Source organism: Sitophilus oryzae, unplaced genomic scaffold, assembly GCF_002938485.1.
Source record: "Sitophilus oryzae breed Bouriz unplaced genomic scaffold, Soryzae_2.0 scaffold_1508_pilon_pilon, whole genome shotgun sequence".
Lineage (NCBI taxonomy): Eukaryota > Metazoa > Arthropoda > Insecta > Coleoptera > Curculionidae > Sitophilus > Sitophilus oryzae.
In genome coordinates this window covers 1,789,763-1,812,259 of record NW_022146179.1, presented here as the reverse complement: position 1 = coordinate 1,812,259, position 22,497 = coordinate 1,789,763, and the positions used below count along the sequence as shown (strand labels likewise).

General features: G+C 33.9%; 1 protein-coding gene across 1 annotated transcript; it reads left to right on the top strand.

The window, feature by feature from the left end:
• Positions 1-2,163: 2,163 nt before the first annotated feature.
• Positions 2,164-21,540, top strand: LOC115878300. Its single transcript, XM_030894756.1, has 3 exons — positions 2,164-2,251; positions 8,934-9,078; positions 19,878-21,540. The coding sequence occupies exons 1-3, from the start codon at positions 2,164-2,166 to the stop codon at positions 21,538-21,540; spliced, it is 1,896 nt and encodes a 631-aa protein (XP_030750616.1).
• The last annotated feature ends 957 nt before the right edge of the window (positions 21,541-22,497 follow it).

Here is a 22,497-nt window from a genome sequence, read left to right as displayed (position 1 = left end):
ATGTATTTAAAAAAAACACGCTCTAAACTTTGAGGTCGTTTTTCTCGAAACTGCGATTTCTAAGGTTACTGCGTTTTTCATTATGACGGAAGTATGAGTATATGAGTAGTCTTTATCCGCTGCGCTGTAAATGACTTTTTTCGATCAGTGCGCAGCAGCACTAAGTCTCGCTAGCTGTATCTCGGACAGGTAGTGCCACTACCTGTATTTGTGCCACGAAATCGCCCATAAGGTTAGCCCATCTTCTTATTTCCTTCAATCAACGCCTAATCCTTTTCCCGTTAAAAGCGCCATTGATTATATGATACGAACCATATGGTAGAACTTGTAACAATGTAATTTAAATTGTTTTAACATATGTTATCTATAAAATCATCCGCAAATATGTTTGATCTACTACTACTTAATGTACAACAGCCCTTAATATTTAAACATTTTTAAGTGCCATACACTTAAAAATGTTTAAATATTAAGTTAAGTGGACCTACAGGTTCTCTGCAATAAAGATATTAATTTGATAATTATTATTTTAAAGGACTTTATTTAAAGGTAACATATTCACTTTGACGTCAGAGAAAAATTTAATCTTTGGTGTTTTATTATTTTTTTGTCATTTTTAAACATCTAGTTCTAATTAAATAAATACAATATCGTTTTGTATTTAATATGTGATCATGCAGAGATATCGTGCTACAGTTTACCCATCATTGGCTAATGACATAACATAAATGTTTTTTTTATCAGTTATTTATATAAAGTACAGATGAAAATTTTAAATCGATATAAAATTAAAAAAATAATTCACCTATACAGGGTGAGTCTTAAATATGTCCAAATATTTTCAAGCCTGGTAGATCTCGATAAAAGTAATATATTAAAAAGAAACATATTTTCTTGACAATGTGGCAACATAGGTAGTAGATTAAATTTACAAGAAAGATAACCCAGAAACGAGCCAGTGGTTTTCAAAATTTAAGCAAAAAATATATTTTTTTAAATTTTTAATTATTTTATATTATCAAGCCGCGTACACATCTGAGCAAACGAACCGAATGAGCACTTTGAGCCAAATGTAGACGGACGAACACACTGCGCCGAACACGCTCATGCGGTGCGCCAGCCGATCCGAGAGTTGTCGGTCCATCAAAGGAAATTTGTGCTCAGCCTGGACGGGTTTTTAGTAGCGTATAACACACACACACAAGCGTATAACACACACCGAACGGCCTCGTACGACATGGATTTTTAGCAAGACAGGTGTTTACAATTAATCAAAGAATTTTAGAGAAAGGGCCTATTTTATGGAAAGTTAAATATGAGCTGTATTTCAATAAAATTAATAAAGAAGATGCTTGGGGGGAAATTGCTGACAAAACTGAACAGGGACGTCAGCAATCGTCGACTACAATCTTCGTCCACAGTATCAACTCCGCAAACGTCTCCAAATGATTCCCATTCAAGCGTGGCAAGATTCTTTCATTCTTATGATGGTGAAGATGATTACAGTTAATAAATATTTATGTTGTTTTTAGTTTTTACTATATTTAAAGGTACGTAGTTAGTAAGCAAATAAAGTTTTTCTAAACTTACCTTGATATATTCTTTTAAAAGATCAACAAGAGCCTGGCAGACTTCAGGAACTATTTCGGATATCAGCTGTTTGGATATTTTCCACATATACTGCAAACTAGTAAAAGAATCACTACTTGCGAGGAACCGTAATGTTAACGCCAAACGTTCTTCTGACGGAATCGCCTTTCGGAAGTACGTATATCTTCTGGATATTTTGTTAATAATACGGATTTTCTATCATTAAACAACTTAATATAATATTATATGATTAAACAAAAAACGGCGTCAGAGTTGGCTTGGAAGTGAAGATCGCTGTTATTTCATATGTAAAATATTATGGTAAATGTCAATAGTTCGATATTTCCAAGCCAACTAAACGTCTTTTTTCGATCATACGAAATCGGGTACGAAATATTCAGTACCTATAGAAATTATTTATTTTTTTGTTGTTTATTCTATATTTAACACAAATAAATTTTCTATACATAAACGTGGATATTTCATCCAAAGATATTTTTGTCAACCGTATTACAGATCTTACACATTTTAATATGGCAACACTGTCGCTTTCAGTGCCACACCGTCTTCGATATGACTTCGCAAGCCGAATTAGAGGAAATGAGTGTTTTATGTGTTGGCCGCAGAACGAGTGGAGGCTCCACCGTACAACACTTGAGGCGTAAGGGGAAATCAAATCATCCTAGTCACGAATTCGCCCATTAGGTTGCGTATCTTCACAATTCTACTTTCAACGCTACTACTTTTCAAATATTGAGCAACATTGTGACGCTGAAAACGCAAATTTTAAAAATTATCAACGGTTCTCCCTAAACTTCTAACTTACCATCGCCTTGAATGACTCTTTATAAATTATAAAATCATTTTTTTGTAATTAAAGAGAAAACCATCTAAATTATTTAAACTAATGTTTTTTCTTCACTTTTTAAATGTTGTGGTAATGTAGATTATAGAATGTAAATTAGAAATCCAGTCGAATTTACCAGCGTCCCTTTCAACTTTTATAGATATAATATTTCACCATTACGATTCTTGATGTTCTTGTTTCCAACGAAATATGGATTTTTCCAAAAAATCAATTCTAAAATACTACTTTACATGAAACATTTCTTGTTTTTACTTCAACTCTTTTGTTTTGTTATGCGATATAGAGGGTTTGATAAAATTTAATATTTTCTTTTGCGTTTTTCGTGATCCTCCACTTAAGGATAAGAGAAATTGAATTCACTAACAATTTAATTTTTTTTTATGAAATATTTCGCTATTTTATCAAGATCGATCATGTATTTTCGGTATTAATAAATGTCTTACAGAATTACTTCATATTTCAAGATTTTTATAATACATTATACTTATAAATAAAAAAAGATGGAAATTTACTTAAAAAAGCTTTAATATTTTTGTTTTACTAGATGATTATCTTTTTCGTACAATTATTATATTAATAAGAGTGTAAAAAACAATACTTATGAGATGGAATTTCTGATATTTTACTGTTTTAAATATCCTAAATTGTTTTTTATTAAAATATACTAGGTATCTCACGCTATACGATGCGGTATTTTGTAGCAAAATTATTAGATTTCTAGAAATTGTAAATATTAGAGTCGTTAAAAGACCATAGGCTTGATGCATTCCCTGTCTCTCAGCCCCCTAGTTCACATAGGACCCTAGTTACAACGCTCCAGAGACCCTTTAAATCGGAGCTCCATCGAAATGTAGATGGAGTTCGAAGAGTTTCGCCCCCTAGCTCATATAGAGCCCGAGTTACGATGCTCCAAAGACCCATCTCAACTTCCTCATTGGCATACTACTTTCTATCGTTACCACTCTCCATGACGCTATCGTGAGAAGCTCGTTGAAATGATTAATCATTAAATTATAAGATTTTTTATTTCATTTAATTAATAATAAGTAGTTGATTCATACATGTATATCTTTATTTATTTTTCTAAAAATTACCTTTGGCAATATCATAAAATATGTTTGTATTTCAAAAAAAAGTCTGTGACGTAAATCTATTGAAAAGATAGGAATTTTGTTACTTTGCCCTTTAATAAACCAAAAAAACATGTTTATTTTTTTCATGCAACATCATAGTGATATGTACAAAAAGAAATCTAGACAAGAAAGCGACGTTGTCATTCTGTTGCTAAATAACGAATATGTAAAAAATGTATTTTTTTGATTATCATTGAACGTGCATTGAACGGAATCAAGAAGGAATATATATAATATATTCTATTTATACAATAATTATACCTAGAGATTCATGTATAAAAACCGTGATAAAAGTTACGATAGCAACATTCGTTTATTCGTTCTTATCTCAAAGAAAAAATCGATTTACTAAAATCAATAAGAGTGATTACTTATTATGTTATGTTATATCTATATATGTACAGGTAGGCGATAAGACAAACAAACAAGAGATAAAGCGTACATCCAGTTTATTATGATTCGTTTACGAAGCCTGATTTCTATATTATCATTTTTGATATAAAAATTTGATATGCGATATCATATTTGTTTCAAAACTTTCGTAATTGACTTTTTTTCAAATGAAGGTTACTTAGTAATATTAATTAATTTATCTTTACTGATGTATCTGATCAAATCGCCAATATATTTGAAATTATTATTTTTACTTCCTATACCTAAAGTATATTATATTAATTTCCCAAAAGTCCTCACAAGGAGTGTATCCCAGAAACCCGAGTGTATGTTTATCATCCAAATCCCGATATTAAATCCCGCAAATCTTGAAAAATTCAAATGCTCAATCTAAAATTATTTGACTTTATACTTTTAAGTCCGGAAAACATGGTCAACTTTGAATAGGATACGCTCTGGCCATGGAAGATGTGCGGATTCCCTTTATAAGTGGGGTAAAATACCTTCCCCAGAATGTGATTGCGGATCCACTCACCAAACCATCCATGACATAGCTAGAGAGTGCAACCTACACGCTTATGGTGAAGACTGGAGGGACTTTCTAGAGGCCTCTCCAGCAGCTGTGGAATGGATAGGGCATCTAGATGTTAATATATAGTGTTCCTAAATACGTTTTTTATGTTGTCTTTTTATCATATACGTTTTTTTATATTTACATTGTAATGTTTTCACTTACATTGTAGTTTATTTTATGTCTATGTTTAGGAGTCTGGTTTTCTTGCATGTACATGAGCCATACGATAAATTTATACTAAGCAGAACATCAATATCTAAAAATTATATTTCCGTGTTTGCTGTATTTTTTTTTAAACAAGAATTGTATTTTTTTACTTAGAGTAAATGTGGGTAATTCGGAATACTGTTGATAATTTGGAATCCTCACTTATTGAATTATTTATTGTATAATCTACTAGTTCAGCTTGTATACAGGGTGTCCGAATATTCCGTAGACATACAACTACTACGTATTTTTGGAATCAAAATAAGTTCATTGAACACAATTTACCTCTATACAAAAGTGCTTCGTTTGTCCGCTAGAGGGCATCAAACTTTAAAAAAATAAACACATTTTTTCAGATATTTTAAAAACCGTTATTCCGATTTGAATGAGATTTTGGGTGTCTATATTTTGTTAAGTGCTCTTTTGGCAACATTTGGCTTTTACAAAAATCAACAAAAAGTACGGAAAGGGTGAAAAGTACCCCCACCCCTATATAAATTTTAGTATAAATATTTTCCATCTCCACCGACGGACGATTTTATTTTCGTAAAACGGTACCTTTAGTATTTACTACATTTTTTCTCTTGTAAAAAAAACGCATCCGTGCATAATTTTTGAGAAAAAAAAATATTTTTTCAAAGCTGACTTCTAAAAAATGTTTTTTGTCACATAAAGCTCTGGATATTATTATGCACTATTTTTTTTCACTCTGCCGGAAATACTGCGACCTGTGAGGCCTATTGTGTTTGTCCCCTTTCTATATTTGCACCCATTCTCCTATCCCTGTGCCCTACACTAACTTATGCAGGTCCTTGATAGGATGGGAGCATAGTTCCTCCGGTTCTAGCCTAGCTTTCCCAAATAAAAAGTGTCGCTTCCGATCCAGAGCCTCGCAGTGACATATGTGCTCCGCTGTTTCAGGATCTTTATCGCAGAGTCTGCAGCAAAGAGTTCCTTGATACAGGTTGAGCTTGTTCACGTAACACTTGACAGCCATGTGTCCTGTCAAGAGGCCTGTTGTAATCCGCAATTTATTCCTGCTAAGCATTAGCAGTTCTTTTGCGGTTTTAGAACCAGGTCCTTGGATAAAAGCTTTGCTGTGCCTGTGCCCCTGTCTGTTTCTCCAGTGGACATTCTGTTTTTCCCTGATCCAGAGTTTTAGTGCACTACGGGCCATATGTTTGGGTATTCCCAGTACTGGCTCTGGACCAAGATAGGATGCCAATGATCCTTGCCCAGCTAGTTCATCGGCTTTTTCGTTGCCTTGGATGCCGCTGTGGCCAGGCACCCAGAATAATTTAATTCTGTTCCTTGGACCCAGAGCTCCCAGTTCACCTAGGCATTCCCAGACGAGTCTCGACGATACCTTTGGGCTCATAAGCGCCCCAAGTGCCGCCTGATTGTCTGAGCATATATGGATGAGCTTATCTGAATAAGATCTTCTATTGTTTTCTCTCGCACATTGTAGAATGGCGAAGATTTCTGTCTGGAATACGGTTGAGTGGTTACCCAAGGAAAATGACAAACTTACCCTTGGTCTTTCGCCAAATACTCCAGCTCCTGTTCCGATAGCGGTCTTTGACCCGTCTGTATACTAGGTTAGTCCATCCTGAAGGAATGTTATATCTGTCCACATTCCTCGATCTATTTTGTTCACCCCGAATGGTTTGTGGTAGTGATAAAGAGGGGTCATTTGGTCCGATCTCATTTGGAGTAGATAGAATTTAAAGTTCCCCGATAGAATTTCCCATCTTTGAGTGTCCTGTTTCTGTCCTATTTCCCAGAGACAAGACACTTTGTTGTCGATAGAGTCACATTCTTGCCTCCACCATCAACTAGATTATTACTGCATTATTATTCACTAATAATCTAGTTGGCAAAACTATGTAATTTTATGTTAGTATTACAAATTATATTTGACAATAAGCTTCATAAAAAGTTTAAAAAATATAATTGTTAAATTAATTAACGTTCGGGTTTAATTTTGATTAAAATTTGATTTTGATTGGTGCCCTCTAACGGACAAACGAAGCACTTTTGTATAAAGGTAAATTATGTGCAATTAACTTATTTTCATCCAAAAAATACATAGTTGTTTACCAGTACATTTCCTTGATTTTTGTGAAAGCCAAATGTTAAAACACCTAGCAAAACATAGACATCCAAAATTTCATTCAAATCGGACTAACGGTTATTAAAATAAATTATGTCGAATGAACTTTTTTTGATTCCAAAAATTGGTAGTAGTATGTCCACGGAGTATTAGGACAGAATGTATAGTGGACAACAGATTTTGTGGTTATTTAAATTTATAGTACAACGCAAAAATATATGAACAATTAACTATGATATGACAAAAACTTTTTTGTAGAATTTAAATCGGCAATCATTGGTTTATTTTTGATTTAAATTCTTTGATTGGCTCATCATTTATGTATTGATTTAAATTTTAATTTGTTAAATGCAGTTTTTCGAGATGTTAATACATATATATTTTTTTACGGATTAAAGCGTAGGTCTTTATGTTGTTAATTTGGAATAGTCCACATTATATTCATCCTGCTGCTTTTCGATTCTATGAATGTATGTAAATTTCTTCGGCAAGTACTCTAGCCCAATCTGCTCGATGGATTTTAACATATAAGGTGTCGATAGATTTGTCATAATCAGGTCTGGTTCGGTACACTGCAAGTTTCGTTCTTGTACTTAAGTCATGATTGTAGAAAACCCTGTCTTGTAATTTCCAGAATGCCCTTGAGGCGCTGCTAATCCTGTGCTGAGATTAAGAGTCAATATTGGCCTTTTCCGAAATCAAACTGCCTGTAATTGAATTCCGCCACATATTCCAATAGTTCTTCTCCGAATTCTCCGATTTTTATAGCATTCTTGTGATCTTCCGGGGGAGTGCACATGATTTAAATAGAGAGAGAGAAAAGAGACGAACAAATGTAGCTCGGGTTCTTGTTATTACCGAGTCTGAACCGTATCACAGCGCATGCGCAAATGAAATATTTCCTTATATGTCCTCCTGCACAGGCGTATCACAATTCTAGGACGGTTTAGAATCGGAATCTAGTGTCAAATAAATTAGAGATAATTAAAAAATAAGTACTGATGGACTATAAACGAATGAATATTGATTCTATAATAAATAATTTTAATAAAATTCCTAATAATAATCTAACTATTAGGTAAAATACACAACGTTGTTATATATAGATAATCAGATATAGTAAAAATTAAACAAATTTGGTGAATTATATAGACTAACTAGCAGTGAACAACTTCCGAATTTGAAGTGCTTCAGAATATAACACTCCAAATGAAGAGGTTATCCTGGTAAGTTGTATTGTGTGTAGTTTTGTGACATGTGCACTCGACGCGCTTTACGCTTCATAAAGATATATTGGCGTTTGGAGTATTTGCGCTGCAATTACATAATAGATTGGCTTAGATTTATTGTCATCTCATTTTGTACTGTTTATTATCACTGATCAGACGAAACTTATAAAATATTAATTTTATTAAGTTAATAATTACACTACTTTACAGTCATTTTGCGACTGTGATGTCAGAGGCTGATTCTTGGTAATTTTGGGTTGCTAAAATCTAAAATGGTAATAAAAATTTCCTAACACGTAAGATTTTTGATGGAAAAAATAATTAAAATCAAATTATACTAAATTACAGCATGTGTCAAATCAATTTTTGTTAATATTAAAAAAATATAAATTAGTGTAACGTGTAAGTGTTTAAATAAATAAATAAATAAATAAATTCCTTTATTGTCAAAAAATTTTTCAATTTGTAGACAAAGGTAAATTAACAATCAAAGTAAAAAAACAAGGTACACAAACAAACAACCAAAAGATAATACAAAACATTATACAAATAATATTGTCAGTCTTATTGTTAAAATAAACATTTATAAATGTTTATAATGTCAAAGAACAAAAAAATGAAAATAATATTCTAATAGTTTGCAACGCAAAAAAAAACGAAAAAGTTCACTTTTTGTAAGTGTTGTAGTTTTTAGGAAACAGAAAAGTACAAACCTATGAAAAACTTGTAAAAGAATTACTTGAGAACTATAATAAAATGGGCTGTCGCATATCTCTCAAAATTTACTTTTTGCACTTGCATTTAAATTTCTTTCTTGAAAATTTAGGTGCAGTGAGCGACGAGCATGGAGAAAGGTTCCACCAGGACATACTAACAGTGGAGCAACGATACCAAGGCAGATGGAATCCGACATTGATGGGAGATTACTGTTGGTTTCTTGTGAGGGAAAGCGACCAGGACTATAAGCAAAAGTCAGCATTTGCGAAAAAATTGTCTTTAAAAGATTTAGTATAAATGTATTTCAAGTTGTTGCAAATAAAACCTGTTATTCTTAAACTAAGTTTTTCATTTAAAATTTAGTATAAATTATATGAAAATATCAGAAAAAAATAAAAATAACCAATACATTCTGTAATTCAAAATCTGTACGTGATGGAAATTTTTTGAACCTAGATTCGTCAGGGTACCTCAAATACCTCCATAGACCTCCTAGTACTTCAGTCGCCTTCTTTTCCTTTAAATTTGTTGAGTAGTGTTATTCTGCGTTTATGTAATAATATGTTTTGAGGCAGGACAGGCAGGTTAATTTCTTGAAAACGACTGGGTACCTATTTTGCCCTTGAATCTAAATAACTAGGAAAAAAAATGCATTGTTGTAAACACCGCTGAATACAATATAAACCTAAAGCTTGTTCATAAAAACTAAACCGAATCTAGAATTCTTTCCAAGTGCTTTACTATGATTGTGAACCAAACCAAAAACCTAAAGGCTGATTCTCACTATATACTATACCTTCCATATCAGCTCCCTTCCATTTACATAAAATATTATATCATGTAAATGAATAGGACAATCCACACTATCCGTTCCGTTTCTCTTCCGTTCCATATCCTTTCCTTCCATACATTTTTTTTGGCGGACGGACTGAAGCGTATCGGAAACAGCGTTGTCAAGTTCTTACATTTGTACCAGCAAAAACATTTGTGGTACTATAATATACATTTTCCTCCAAAAATTTAAAATATTTTTTTCCCTCAAAAATGGTTAATGTTAAGAGGCGTCCAGAGCGGATGAGCGAGCAGTAACGAGCGCGAGCAAACATTTATTCAAATTCGCTCGTGATTTCTGCTGCTCTCGAGCACATGATCAGCTTCCGTCCAGACCTATTAGACCAGCGATTATTTGTATGTTCGCCGTTGATCGGTGTGTGGCACTTCATGTTCATAATGTCGGAAAAAATTATTGCTTGTGCGTCTTTTATTGTATTTTATAAATTGTTGAAACGTCAAAAGAGGCAACGACTGCAGAGGAGATGGTGGAACATAACTCTTTTTAAAAATCGAGTTTGTCATGGTGTTAACAATTTACTAAACGATGTTGAATTGAAACAGGAGATTCTGGAAAATTTAAGAACTTTTGTCGGATTTCACTTACAAATTTTAATACCTTATTAGATCTAATAAGGTATTAACCTTATTAGATTTAATTGACATGAAAATAATGAAAAGTGATACCAATTACCGAGAAGCAATTTCACCTAGAGAAAGGCTAGCTATAACCTTACGGGTCTTGACGATTTTTGTACTCCTCTATTAGTTCCAAAACAACTTCATTCGGCCATTCCATTTTTGATATTCGATCTCAAACGTGGTAAACAAAATCCCGTCCAAACCGAACGTGCAATAGCGCAAATTTTCTTTGATGTACCGACACGGCGCGGCGTGGAACAGCGTCGAGCGCGAGCAAGCAATCATTCGCTCGCTCGCAGAGCCGTCCACACCAGTTAAGCGTTCCCATAGAACATACCCGAATTCTTGCTCGCTCCTGCTCGCTCATCCGGTCTGGACGCCCCTTTAGATATAGGGTTTTGACATCAAAATTCATAAAATTTTATAGAAAATATTAATGTTAATAAAAAAGTGGGGGTATAAATAAGAAAGTTGTTGTCGACCTCCGGTATTTCCACCATATTGAAAATATTTTTAATCGATAGATCTCATTGTGAAACAATGATGTGGAAAAAATCTCCGATCTAGTTGTTGTAGTTCTCTATAAACTTCTAATGCACGCTCCGCCTGGGACACCCTGTACATTAAAAAAGAAAAGATTGATTATTTTTTAAAAGTAATTTTAGCAAAAATATAAATATACCTGTAAATATATCTCTATTTTAGTTATTGGGCGTTTAATATTAAAATGTAATAAAAGTCAACAAGTATATACAGCTAATCGTAATCCCGACTACTGATTGGTACTCGAAAATTATTTATTGTCAGTGTCATAATATATAATAAACTAATAAACTCACAATATATATAATTTATGACCCACTTGTAATAAGATTTGTGCATTAGTAGCATTAAAGCTTTCGAACACTTTAGATTTGCGGAAACTACTTATGATAGAGAGTGTATTACCCTCCAATAATGAGCATAATTGAACTGACATAATATACTTAATACATTTATAATTAAAAAGTAAGCCCTTTATTTTAGCACTTTACTGCAAAATTTGAGAAATGTAATATGAAAATAATTATTTTTTTGTGCTTCATTTTATTAAAATAGACTCGCTTGTAAAAAGGCAAATTAATTTCTTGTTAAATACAGGGTGTCCCAATATTTCGTAAACACAGAATGCGTTATTGGACACTATTTACTTCTACAGGGTTATTCACCTAATTCGACACGAGTATTGTAGTTACACGACTAAATTTTTAGAAATTGTGAGTGATCAGATTGTTGGAAGACTACCAAAGCTACAATTTAAAATTATTTTCAAAAGGTACAAAATGTCCCATATTAATAGATAACTAGAACTGCCTGTATATTATTACATGTCTAGTTTCTAAGATTCAAATAAAGGTAAATTTAATTAAGATTTATCGCACCTTACTGCTTTTGAAATAGATACGTTTTTGTAAAAATAGAGACAATTTTAATGCTTTATTAGGCGTATTTTTATATTACTCTAGGTGTATTTAAGTTTTCAAAATCAAATATTGTACTGAAATTTTTCTATTTACTATTTTTTTATTCTTAGAGAGATTATCAAACAAGGCAAAAATATATAATATACAGGGTATTCCTTTTAAAGAACATAAGTTTCACAACTTTGAGCACTGAATTCCAAGCTCTATAGGACTCAGTATTCATCTTTTCGATGAGTTATAAGATAATCGAGATACTCAGAAGGTCGAAAAATGCAACATTTTTAGTTTCGCCCTGTATTTCCGAAACTAAGAGGCCTAGTACAAATCTATGTGTGTAGCGCATTTTTAGTTTCACAAATAAGTAAAACAATGATGTGAAAACCGCAGTATTGTAGCTCTCCTCATCAACGAGAAGCGTTACAAAACACACGAAAATGGGACACCCTGGTGGGCCAAATTGGATACTGAACCTCCTGTAGCAAAATATCTCTTTTCATCAATACAATAAAGATGCATTAGAAAAAATAGTCCAAACTGTCTGAGAAGAGGGAAAATCGCGTAGAACATGCAGTCAGTAAAGGGTTTCAAGATAAGCTCTTTTAAACGAGCCCTAGTTTGTTTAAATCGGCTAACCTAAATCAGAGTTATCCTTATTTTTCTGAAAGATTCCCCCACCACTTTATTTTATGAGATAGAGCAAAATCCGCAATATCAAAAAATTACAAATTTCACATTGATTTCAATACTAATTTTATTCTTATTTCTTATTTAATGGTGTAATTATATTTTTTTTTAAATTAATAATTTAAGAATTACAAACAGGAAATTTGATTTTTTATGTGGGACACCCTACATATTTTTAATCCATTGAAAATAATTTAAAATTACCTTTCCAAAAATATAGCATACTTGATATTTTGCTCGAACTTAATTAAGTATAGGCTTTGAACTGATCGGCTGTAATGCAAAAAAAATCTAGCTGTGAGCAGCAATTAAAACGAAAATAATATTTGAAATGAGAGATGCAGATTTTAATAGCAATTTAAATTATATTTAACAACATCACTATACTAACCCATTTAAACTATATCTAATAACAATAAAAATTAATAGCAAACCAAGACATGAGATTTTCCTACAGGTGTTCGACATGGCGACCGTCACTGTTATGGACAGACGGGACTGTTTTTGAACATTTTTCGTGGAATTTATTAACCCATTGGGGGTAAAAGACATCCTCGCATAATCGCTAAGTACTTCTAATTCTTGTCTAGATTATACGGGCAATTAAGAACCTTTATTCTTCCGCAAAAGTAAAAATATATAGGCATTAAGTTCAACGGCCTTGATGGCCAACTGTTGGGATCTTGGTTAGCTATTCAATTATTTTCGAAAGTGGCTGCAAAAATTTGCTGATAACTTCAGTGTTCTAACGCGGTGCCTTGTCTTGCTGGAAAAATATGTTTTCGAGTTCTATTAGGAACAGATCATCAATAAGGGGTCCAAAGCTTACTAGTAAAAAGTGGCAAACTATTAAAAATTCTGTATTTCGAAGGAGAGTATAACAAAATATTAAGTGTGCTATATTTTTCGAAAGGTAATTTTATTTTTTTATTTAATTAAAAATATACAGGGTGTCCCAAATAAAAAAAAACAATTTTTCTGTTGATAACTCTTAAATTATTAATTTTAAAAAAGTTATACTTAAACCATTAAATTGTACGTAAAAAGGTGCTTTGGAAATGTTTTCATAAAAAAAAATTCCATAGCAAATTACAACAATTTGTTAAAAATGCACATTTTTGAAAAACACCCCGTAACACCGAAACGGTAACAGATAGCGATTTTAGTTTTGACCATCATATTTTTGATGGTCATTTTTTATCAAAAACATGACCATATTGTTTTTGATAAAAATTGGGCTCCAGACACCGATAATAGTTTTCGCCTATCTCCTATAGGAAAGGGCGTTTGCATTTAAAAATCTCGAATTTGACCCACCCTGTACAGGGATTGTTTATTTAGGACACCCTCTATATTTTTAATTAACTGAAAATAATTTAAAATTACCTTTCCAAAAATATAGCACACTTGATATTTTGTTATAATCCCCTTCGAAATACAGAATTTTTAAAAGTTCGCCACTTTTAACTAATAGGCTTTGGACTTTGGACCCCTTATTGATGATATGCCCTTAATGGAACTCGAAAACATATTTTTCCAGCAAGACGACGCACCCCCTCTGAACGCTGATATCAGCAAATTTTTGCAGCCAATTTCAAGAATATTTGAATAGCTAACCAAGACCCCAGCCGTTGGCCGTCGAGGCCGCCTAACTTAGCGCCCATGGATCTAATCCTATGGATATATTTGCGGAAGAATAAAGGTTCCTTATTCTTCCGTATAATCTAGACAAGAATTAGAAATACTTAGCAGTTATAAGAGGGTATCTTTCACACCCACTGAGTTAATGAATTCTAAAAAAACTGCCCCGTCTGTCCATAACAGAAGACGGTTGATATGTCGAACACCTGTAGCAAAATCTTATGTCTTAGTTTGCTATTTATTTTTATTGTTATTAGATATAGTTTAAATGTGTTGATGTTGGTTAAATATATTTTAAATTGTTATAAAATTCTGCATCTCTCGTAGCAAATATTATTTTCGTTTTAATTGATGCTCACAGCTAGAATTTTTTTGCATTACAGCGGGTGCCGTTCAAAGCCTACTTATTTAAAGCCGGCGAATTTTTATATAGGTACTCTATATCTCGAAGGGGAATCGAGCAAAATAACAAGTGTGTTATATTTTTGGAAAGGTAATTTTAAAGTATTTTCAATAAATTAAAAATATACAGGGTGTCCCATATAAAAATCAAATTTTCTGTTGATAATCCTTAAATTATTAATTTTAAAAAAAATATACATAAACCATTAAATTCTACGTAAAAAGGTGCTTTGGAAATGTTTTCATAAAAATACAAAATTTTCCATAGCAAAAAAGTTACAGCGATTTGTTAAAAATACATATTTTTAAAAAACACCTCGTAACTCCGAAACGGTAACAGATATCGATATGCGGTTTTCACCATCATGTTTTTGACAAAAATTGAGCTCAGACACCGATATTAGTTTTTGTCTATCTCCTATAGAAAAGGGTGTTTCCATTTAAAAGCGTCGAATTTGACCCACCCTGTACATACATATTTCAAGGGGGAAAGACAACGTGGTCCTTGACGAAAAAAATCTCTTCCCTAATCCTCCCCAACTAATAAACACGTCATAAAGTGGCGGCGGAACGTGGACCATGCGGCCTCGGATTTAATCCTATCGGCGCGATAAGGGCAACGGCGCGGACCAAATGGCCTGGACATGACGGTGCAAGTCCATTCATCGGGCGGACGCGAAGCTAGTGGAGTCGAAAGGGCCGATAACGTGGCTGGAGTTATGATTTTTGGAATAATGGCGAGGACCGGCAGAGATATTTTAGGCCATTAAATCATATTTCGACCGCCAAATGTCGATAGGGCCGCAGAGGATTTACGTCCGATTTTTGAGGCGGTTGGTTTGGCAGGTCGGTAGAGATATTGTTAAGCTCCCTCTACACGTAACGTTTTACCTTACATCTTAGAGCCCGAACGCACTGACGACCAGGTGGCCTTACGGATATATTGCGTACATAGATGCGTCCAGGTCCAGATAAACCTCAAGGTTTATCTCAAGATAAACGACCAGTTTCAGCAGGGCTGTCAGATCTAACGATTATTTGCGTTTTACCAATTAGAAAATACTGTAAAATATCCGAGTTAACTAAAAGAGAAGTTCCTATTCATGAGCTTATTAAATTTTCTAATATTATACATAATGCATTTAAAATATTAATGGTAATTACAGTAGGGTACAGGGCAGAGATCAAAAAGAAACTTTAAATATGCTTTTTTTATTTTTTTACCATCGAAACTCGAAGGTAGATATAATAACAAGTATCATACCAACTATAAATAGAGTATGTCATATAAAAATGTTTTGAATTTTTATTAGAACCGACCTATGATAAAAGAAAGAACTAGATTTAGGTTTCCCTTTGATCCAGTCTGTATAATATTTTTTGGTTTTTCTGCACGTGTGCAAAAACTACACATTGTAACCCGTTGCAGGTAGAACAGTAGAGCATTACAGCCATCCGATAGCCTTAAAGATCGTCGGATATCTAGTGCCTCTGATAAGATGCCTGTGTCTCCTGTAGTCACGGAAGCATCTGTATAAACTAAGTATTCATCAGTAGGTTTCCCATTCTTCACTTGTCGGGAAGTGCTGTCTTCTTTTCTCTAAAATCGGTGAGAGGCCCCCATATGTCTATTTCAATCTAGTAGATAGACTGGTGTTTCCCCATGCTTTTCTCTATCATTGGCAATATCCTCGAGTGACCGTAGTAGGTGTGGTTTTACAGATTGAATTCCCTTCATCCTAGGACAGCCTAGATATCGACCAGATCCTTCACCAGCCAGTCAATTGATTGCATGTCCAGAATTGCTTCAGTTGTCCCTACAGCTGTTATTCGCTGTACTTTTTTCTGGGGTTTCTTCCTTGTAAATTTAATGTACATGTTGCCATATTATAAGAAATTGTGTTTTCAATTAAAACCAAAAAAAATTCCAAAATTTTCATAAAATTCCAAATTTTCAAAAAAAATGCAAAAAAATCATAATCGTGTTTCTAATGTCGAAATATAATACTTCAAAAAATATTTGCACTTATTTAAGACTCACCCTGTATAATAAAATTATATTTATAAATAGAGAATCATCTTCAATTTAAACTTCAGTTTTTTTTAGATTTAAACCTCGATTTAAACTGACCAGTACAACCTAATAGATCCAGGTGACTATTTTTCCAAAGCAATCAATTTGTCCTGTCCAGAACAGAATAGAGCTCCCGCTGTTGTTTTCAAAAATTGCTCATCTGCCCGCACACCATTATATATGCGCTCGTGGACATTTTCTTTAGTCATTCAATTTGTTTCCGTTCGTTTGACGTTTTAAGAAAAGAACCTTTCTATAACTCAGCAGAATTACCTTTTGATACTTTTGTTGTTTCTAAATTGAGAAACACTATGTAAACTTTAATTACTAGTTCTTTAAATAGTTTATTTATTATTACTGAATGAAAACAACGTTACAGTGAATAAAACAGCAGATAAGAATTGATGAATTTCTTTAGTAAAATATATCCCTTCAAAAACATAAATGTAAATAATGGCAAGTCTCGCAACACAATTCTTACACTATAAAAAGTAAAAAGATCTCATGTAAAACCAAGTCAGTTTATTTTATTTTGTCTCTCGCTAAGCACCTCTTCAACAATATTGTTATAAACTGATAGTATCAATATTAGTCATGTTTATTTCTGTAATAATTATAATTACTTGGCAATTACACGATATGATATTATATTCTAATTAAAAAAACTTTATTTTTAATGGCACTGTTTTGATTTACTTAATAATCGAGAGGTAGATTATTGCTTTATAATTTAGGTGCCTGGTATATTACCATCGCCGGAAAGTCGGTTACCGGTAGCGACTAGAGAGCAACATTTGATCCATAAGAATATTTTGCGATTTTTCATTTTTTCCTTACATTATAAGCTTATGCCACTTAAAATTGAAAATTTGAAGTTCGTAACACTTCTAGAAGTACCTTAGAATTTTGATGGCGGTGAGTGAGTCGTTGGCGAAGTTAATGAAGTTTTATACAGGGTGGTGCACATTATACAGGTGTACAAAACTATTATACAGGGTGAGGAGGGTGAGTCTTAAATAAGTGCATATATTTTCAGCGCTGATAGATCTCGATAAATGAAACATACCTATTTTCTCTTTTCCGTTTTTCAAATAAGTCCAAAATAACCGAGTTAATTTAAAATTTCCAAAAATAAGATACTTTTTGCTTAAATTTTGAGTACCTAAAAAACTCACAATCGTGTTTTTGGGGTCAAAATATACCACCCCTAAATATTTGTACTTATTTAAAACTTACCCTGTATATGTATGTATTAAATACACTATATTGCATAAGATGTCTCAACACTTGATGTATTTATAACTACTCACTACTCAAAAAAAACACCCTTTATTTTATGATATAAAATACTAAAATATTATTTAAATACCTATATAACAGAGCAAAATAGCTTCAAAACATATCTCAGTAGAACTTCATTGAACGCAAATTCTTTATACAAAATTAAACCAAAACACATCTTTTCTTCCTTCAGTAAAAAGGTGTCGTCGAAGAAAACACATCCAAAACCGATATCAAAACTCTCCTTCTGTCGGAATCTGCTGTCTGGAAACCGTCAGCTTTGTGTTCAAACATCGTTTATATAAAAATTTCGACACAATGCTTCGCGGACGTGTGAAAATCCATTGTGCCCACCTAATAAGGTTATTTATGTTGTATCGCTTCACAAAAGAGGAAAAATTGCCCCTCGCACAAAAGCCTTAAACTGTTCATTGTGGCAACGGCCTAATCCCGGATTGGTTCTGAACTGTTTCGCTTGGCAGCGGGTATTAGTGCACCTATTAGCCTCCCAATATGTCTCTATAGTATCTACGTACTCTCGTACATAGGGATGGACGTAAACACGGATATGGGATTATTCCAGTGGTTAATTTGTTGCTTGGTAAGGTATGTATGTCGTTTTTCATTGTCATAATCGATTGCCACAATAACTATACTTTTTAACGTTTACTCTGTTTTATTACTCAGGTAATATTTTGAGAGATGATAACAGAAAAAAGTAGATGACGTCCAATAAAAATATTCAATTTTTTTTTAAGTAATTATGGATGGGTTTATATATGTATAAATCCGTCATGCGTCGTCTCTTGTTGTTTTTAACCAATTTTATTGGTTTATTTCAAAAATGAAAAATCATATTTCAATATTATTAGAGTGATAGAACGATGAACTATGCACGGACGCAGATGCGTATGATGCGTATCAACTCGGCTTAAGATTTTTGAGTCTTGCCAAAGTCTTGCCAAATTATAGGTTATAATGTGTGTCAAATTATGTTAAATAACCTGCGTTTTGGAAGATGATTTTTAATTTGTGTATTACCTGTGATTTATGTCTCTCGAAGAACCCATCTTTTTATGATATTTTGACGACGTTTCGTGCACTACGAAAATCCATCATTAATGAGTAAAATCAAAAAATCATCCAATTTAAATGAAATTTGGTTTTTGTATAGATTGGACCAAGGCCAACTTGGCCGTGTACGATACGTGTCACTGTGACTGTTTTGACGTAAGAAACGTGTAAGAAAAATAACGTCGTCCGATCGCGACCAAATTTGGTGGGTAGGCTATGTAAGCGACGATACACATGGTCCCACCCTGCAAAGTTGGATACGACGTTTCGTTTACATCTTTATCAGTGCGGGACTAACGATTTGATATTGAAGAAAAATGTGGATCAATTTCGACATAATTGGGGACGAGCTACAGGATGACGCACTCGACGTTTCGAACCGATGTATCTAAATGGATGAAATTATCAGGATTTTTCTTAATTATGGGTCGATTGGAACCAAACTCGGCACGTGGATAGAGGTACCCGAATAGAGTCCTCAGACGGACAGACGGTCATATTAATACAAATTTTGTGAAAGTGAATTAATTTATTTATTATTTTTTAATTTATTACTTTTTCAACATTTCAAACTACACTTTTACAAACATTAGGGTTTCCGGAACCAGAGCTGTTTTGCAGAACCGGGAATTTCGGCACCGCGCCTCTTAGGTACCGGGATTTCCCGGTTTTTCAGTATTTTAGGTACATACTGATTTATTATTGTTCAATGGTGATGCAGTTCATTCAACCAGAAAGGAATGGGGTGGTAAAATGGATAAAAAATCGAGATTTTTAATGAAAATAATATCAAATTATTAAGTAATAATAATAATAATAAATAATAAGCCTCCTAAATTCCAACCCAACGTCCACGTCGTAGGAGGTGGAAAACGGCTTAGCCGGCCAACTGGGCTCTGGTACCGCTATGTGGGTTAGCAACCCATGTAGTGTGAAATATTGCTCCAAAAAATGTAAGAAGCAATCGAGGCGGGGCAGGAGGGCAAGCTGCTCCTGTTCGGAACCGTCGTGATGATCAGCTTGCAACAGATGACGACCCAGCACCGAATAATGGACTAGAACCCGCTAGAAGTGTTTTGCAGGACATACGCCCTACAACCACCCTAGCAGGTAAAGCACGACAGAGGATGAAATGGACCGACGAAATTAACAAAAACCTACTCCTCTGTTACTTCACCGTTACTAATCTCCAACAAAATACAACAGGATATAGAAGTCAGTTATATGAGGCCTTTATGAACATCTATCCAGAACTTAGGGAAATGATCACAGAACAAAGACTATCAGACCAAATTCGAGTCATAATACAAAACAACAGAATATCTCCAACAGAAAGAGAAACTATAAGAAGACAAGCGGCCGAAGCCATACAAAATGAAGACGAACCACAAGCACAACAATCAGCTTCACCTACATCACACCCACAAACAATCACACCAGAAACACCCGAAACACATACCATGCTGACTAACACCCAAAGTTCATCAGCAGAGTCGTCGATAAGACACACCCAACACGAAACATTAATCCCGCCAACAGACACATGCAAACCATCTAATCAAATTGATAAAACATTTAATGAACTATACGCCCAATACCAGGGAGCAAACCCATCATCCAGACCTTTCATTACCAGACCACAAAACACACAAAATATCAAAAACACCATTGCAATAATTAATAAGATCATAGGAAAAAGGATTGAGGAATCAAACAGCTGCCTAGACATTGAAGAAATTCTCACGCTCGTATACTGTGGAGCAGCAACAACTATGCGAACCCACGAACAGAAGAATAAAAACAACGACTTAACTAAAACTAAAGCAGCAATACCCCCATGGCAGCATCGGCTCCAGAAAAAGATAGCCACACTGAGGAAAGAAATTGGAGTCATCACACAACATTTGAAAGGAAACCTAAAAAAGAGACCCCCGCAAAACATATTACCAGATATTAGCTCAGAAGAATCAGTAGTAGAAATATTAGATACTAAAAAACAACAACTACAGGCACAAGCAAAAAGACTAAAACGATACAAGAAGAGCCACCAAAGAAAACAAGAAAAACAAACTTTAACACTAAATGAAAAGGTTCTACAGATCTCTAGAAACAACGGAACAGCAAATAAACAATCCACCATCAATTACAGAAGTAAAAACTTCTGGGAAAATATCTGGTCACAAGCAGTAGAACACAACAGAGAAGCTCAATGGATAACAGAAGAAGAAAACAAGCAGATAAATACAACAGCCATGCCAAATGTAACAATCACCTTAGAAGACATCAAAGCTGCCATATCCAAGACAAACAACTGGAAAGCACCTGGAGACGACAAAATACAAAACTACTGGCTAAAATCATTCACAAGCATCCACAAACCACTAACGAATATATTTCAAAATTTTGTACAAGGAACGGAAGCCATTCCCTCTTTTTTAACTCAGGGAGTTACCTACCTTAAACCCAAAGGCACGGACACTGCAAACCCATCTAAGTACCGCCCTATAACATGTTTATCAACAACCTATAAATTACTAACGGCAATAATAACAACAAAGATCAACACTCACCTGCAGAATAATAATCATATCAGAAGAGCAGAAAGGATGCTGTCAGGGATCTAGGGGCTGCAAGGAGCAACTGGTGATAGATGCAGAAATACACACTCAAGCCAAATTAAAACGTAAGTCTCTACATTTTGCATACATAGATTATCAGAAAGCTTTCGACACTGTCCCACACTCCTGGCTCATACAAGTTCTACAAATATACAAAATCCACCCTCAAATCATACAACTTCTGCAGAGAATCATAGCAACATGGAAAAACTACTCTAAACATCAAAATGAAAAACAACTCATCCACACAGAACCAATTCAAATTAATAGAGGAATTTTTCAGGGTGACTCCTCAGTGCACTCTGGTTCTGTATTGCGCTCAACCCCCTATCGAACCTACTCAACAAAACGCCCCAAGATGCTTATAAAATACCCTCACTCACACATCCATCTACCATCTCGCACCAGCTATATATGGATGACCTAAAGCTTTATGCAGCAACTAGAAAACAACTCAACAACCTTCTCAATATTACAGAAACATACAGTGAAGACATCCAAATGAAACTAGGAACAGATAAATGTAAAATAAACAGCATTATAAATGGAAAACACTCGATACAGGAAGAATACATTCTACAAGACTCAAATATCATACAGAATATGGAAATGGATGAGACATACAAATACCTTGGATACCTACAAAAAACAGGATTAGAGCATGCCAACATAAAACAGCAACTAAAAAAGCAAATACAAAAACAGAATAAACAAATACTCAAACAGAACTGGTCCGGTCGAAACAGCAGCACAAATACCTATGCAGCGTCCGTCCTGACGTATTCATTTGGCGTTATAAAATGGAGTGACACGGAATTAGAAGAACTAAACAGGTTAACAAGAACAACATGTAACAAGTACCGAATACACCATATACACGCAGCAACAGAAAGATTTACACTAAAAAGAAAAGAAGGAGGAAGGGGATTCATGGATCTAAAGAACATGAACTACAAGCAAATA

Coding starts and splice junctions, on each gene's coding strand:
- LOC115878300 (XM_030894756.1), top strand. CDS start 2,164: ATGACTTCGCAAGCCGAATTAGAGGAAATGAGTGTTTTATGTGTTGGC. Junction 2,252..8,933: donor CACCGTACAACACTTGAGGC/GTAAGGGGAAAT, acceptor TTGAAAATTTAG/GTGCAGTGAGCGACGAGCAT. Junction 9,079..19,877: donor GACCAGGACTATAAGCAAAA/GTCAGCATTTGC, acceptor AAATGTAAGAAG/CAATCGAGGCGGGGCAGGAG.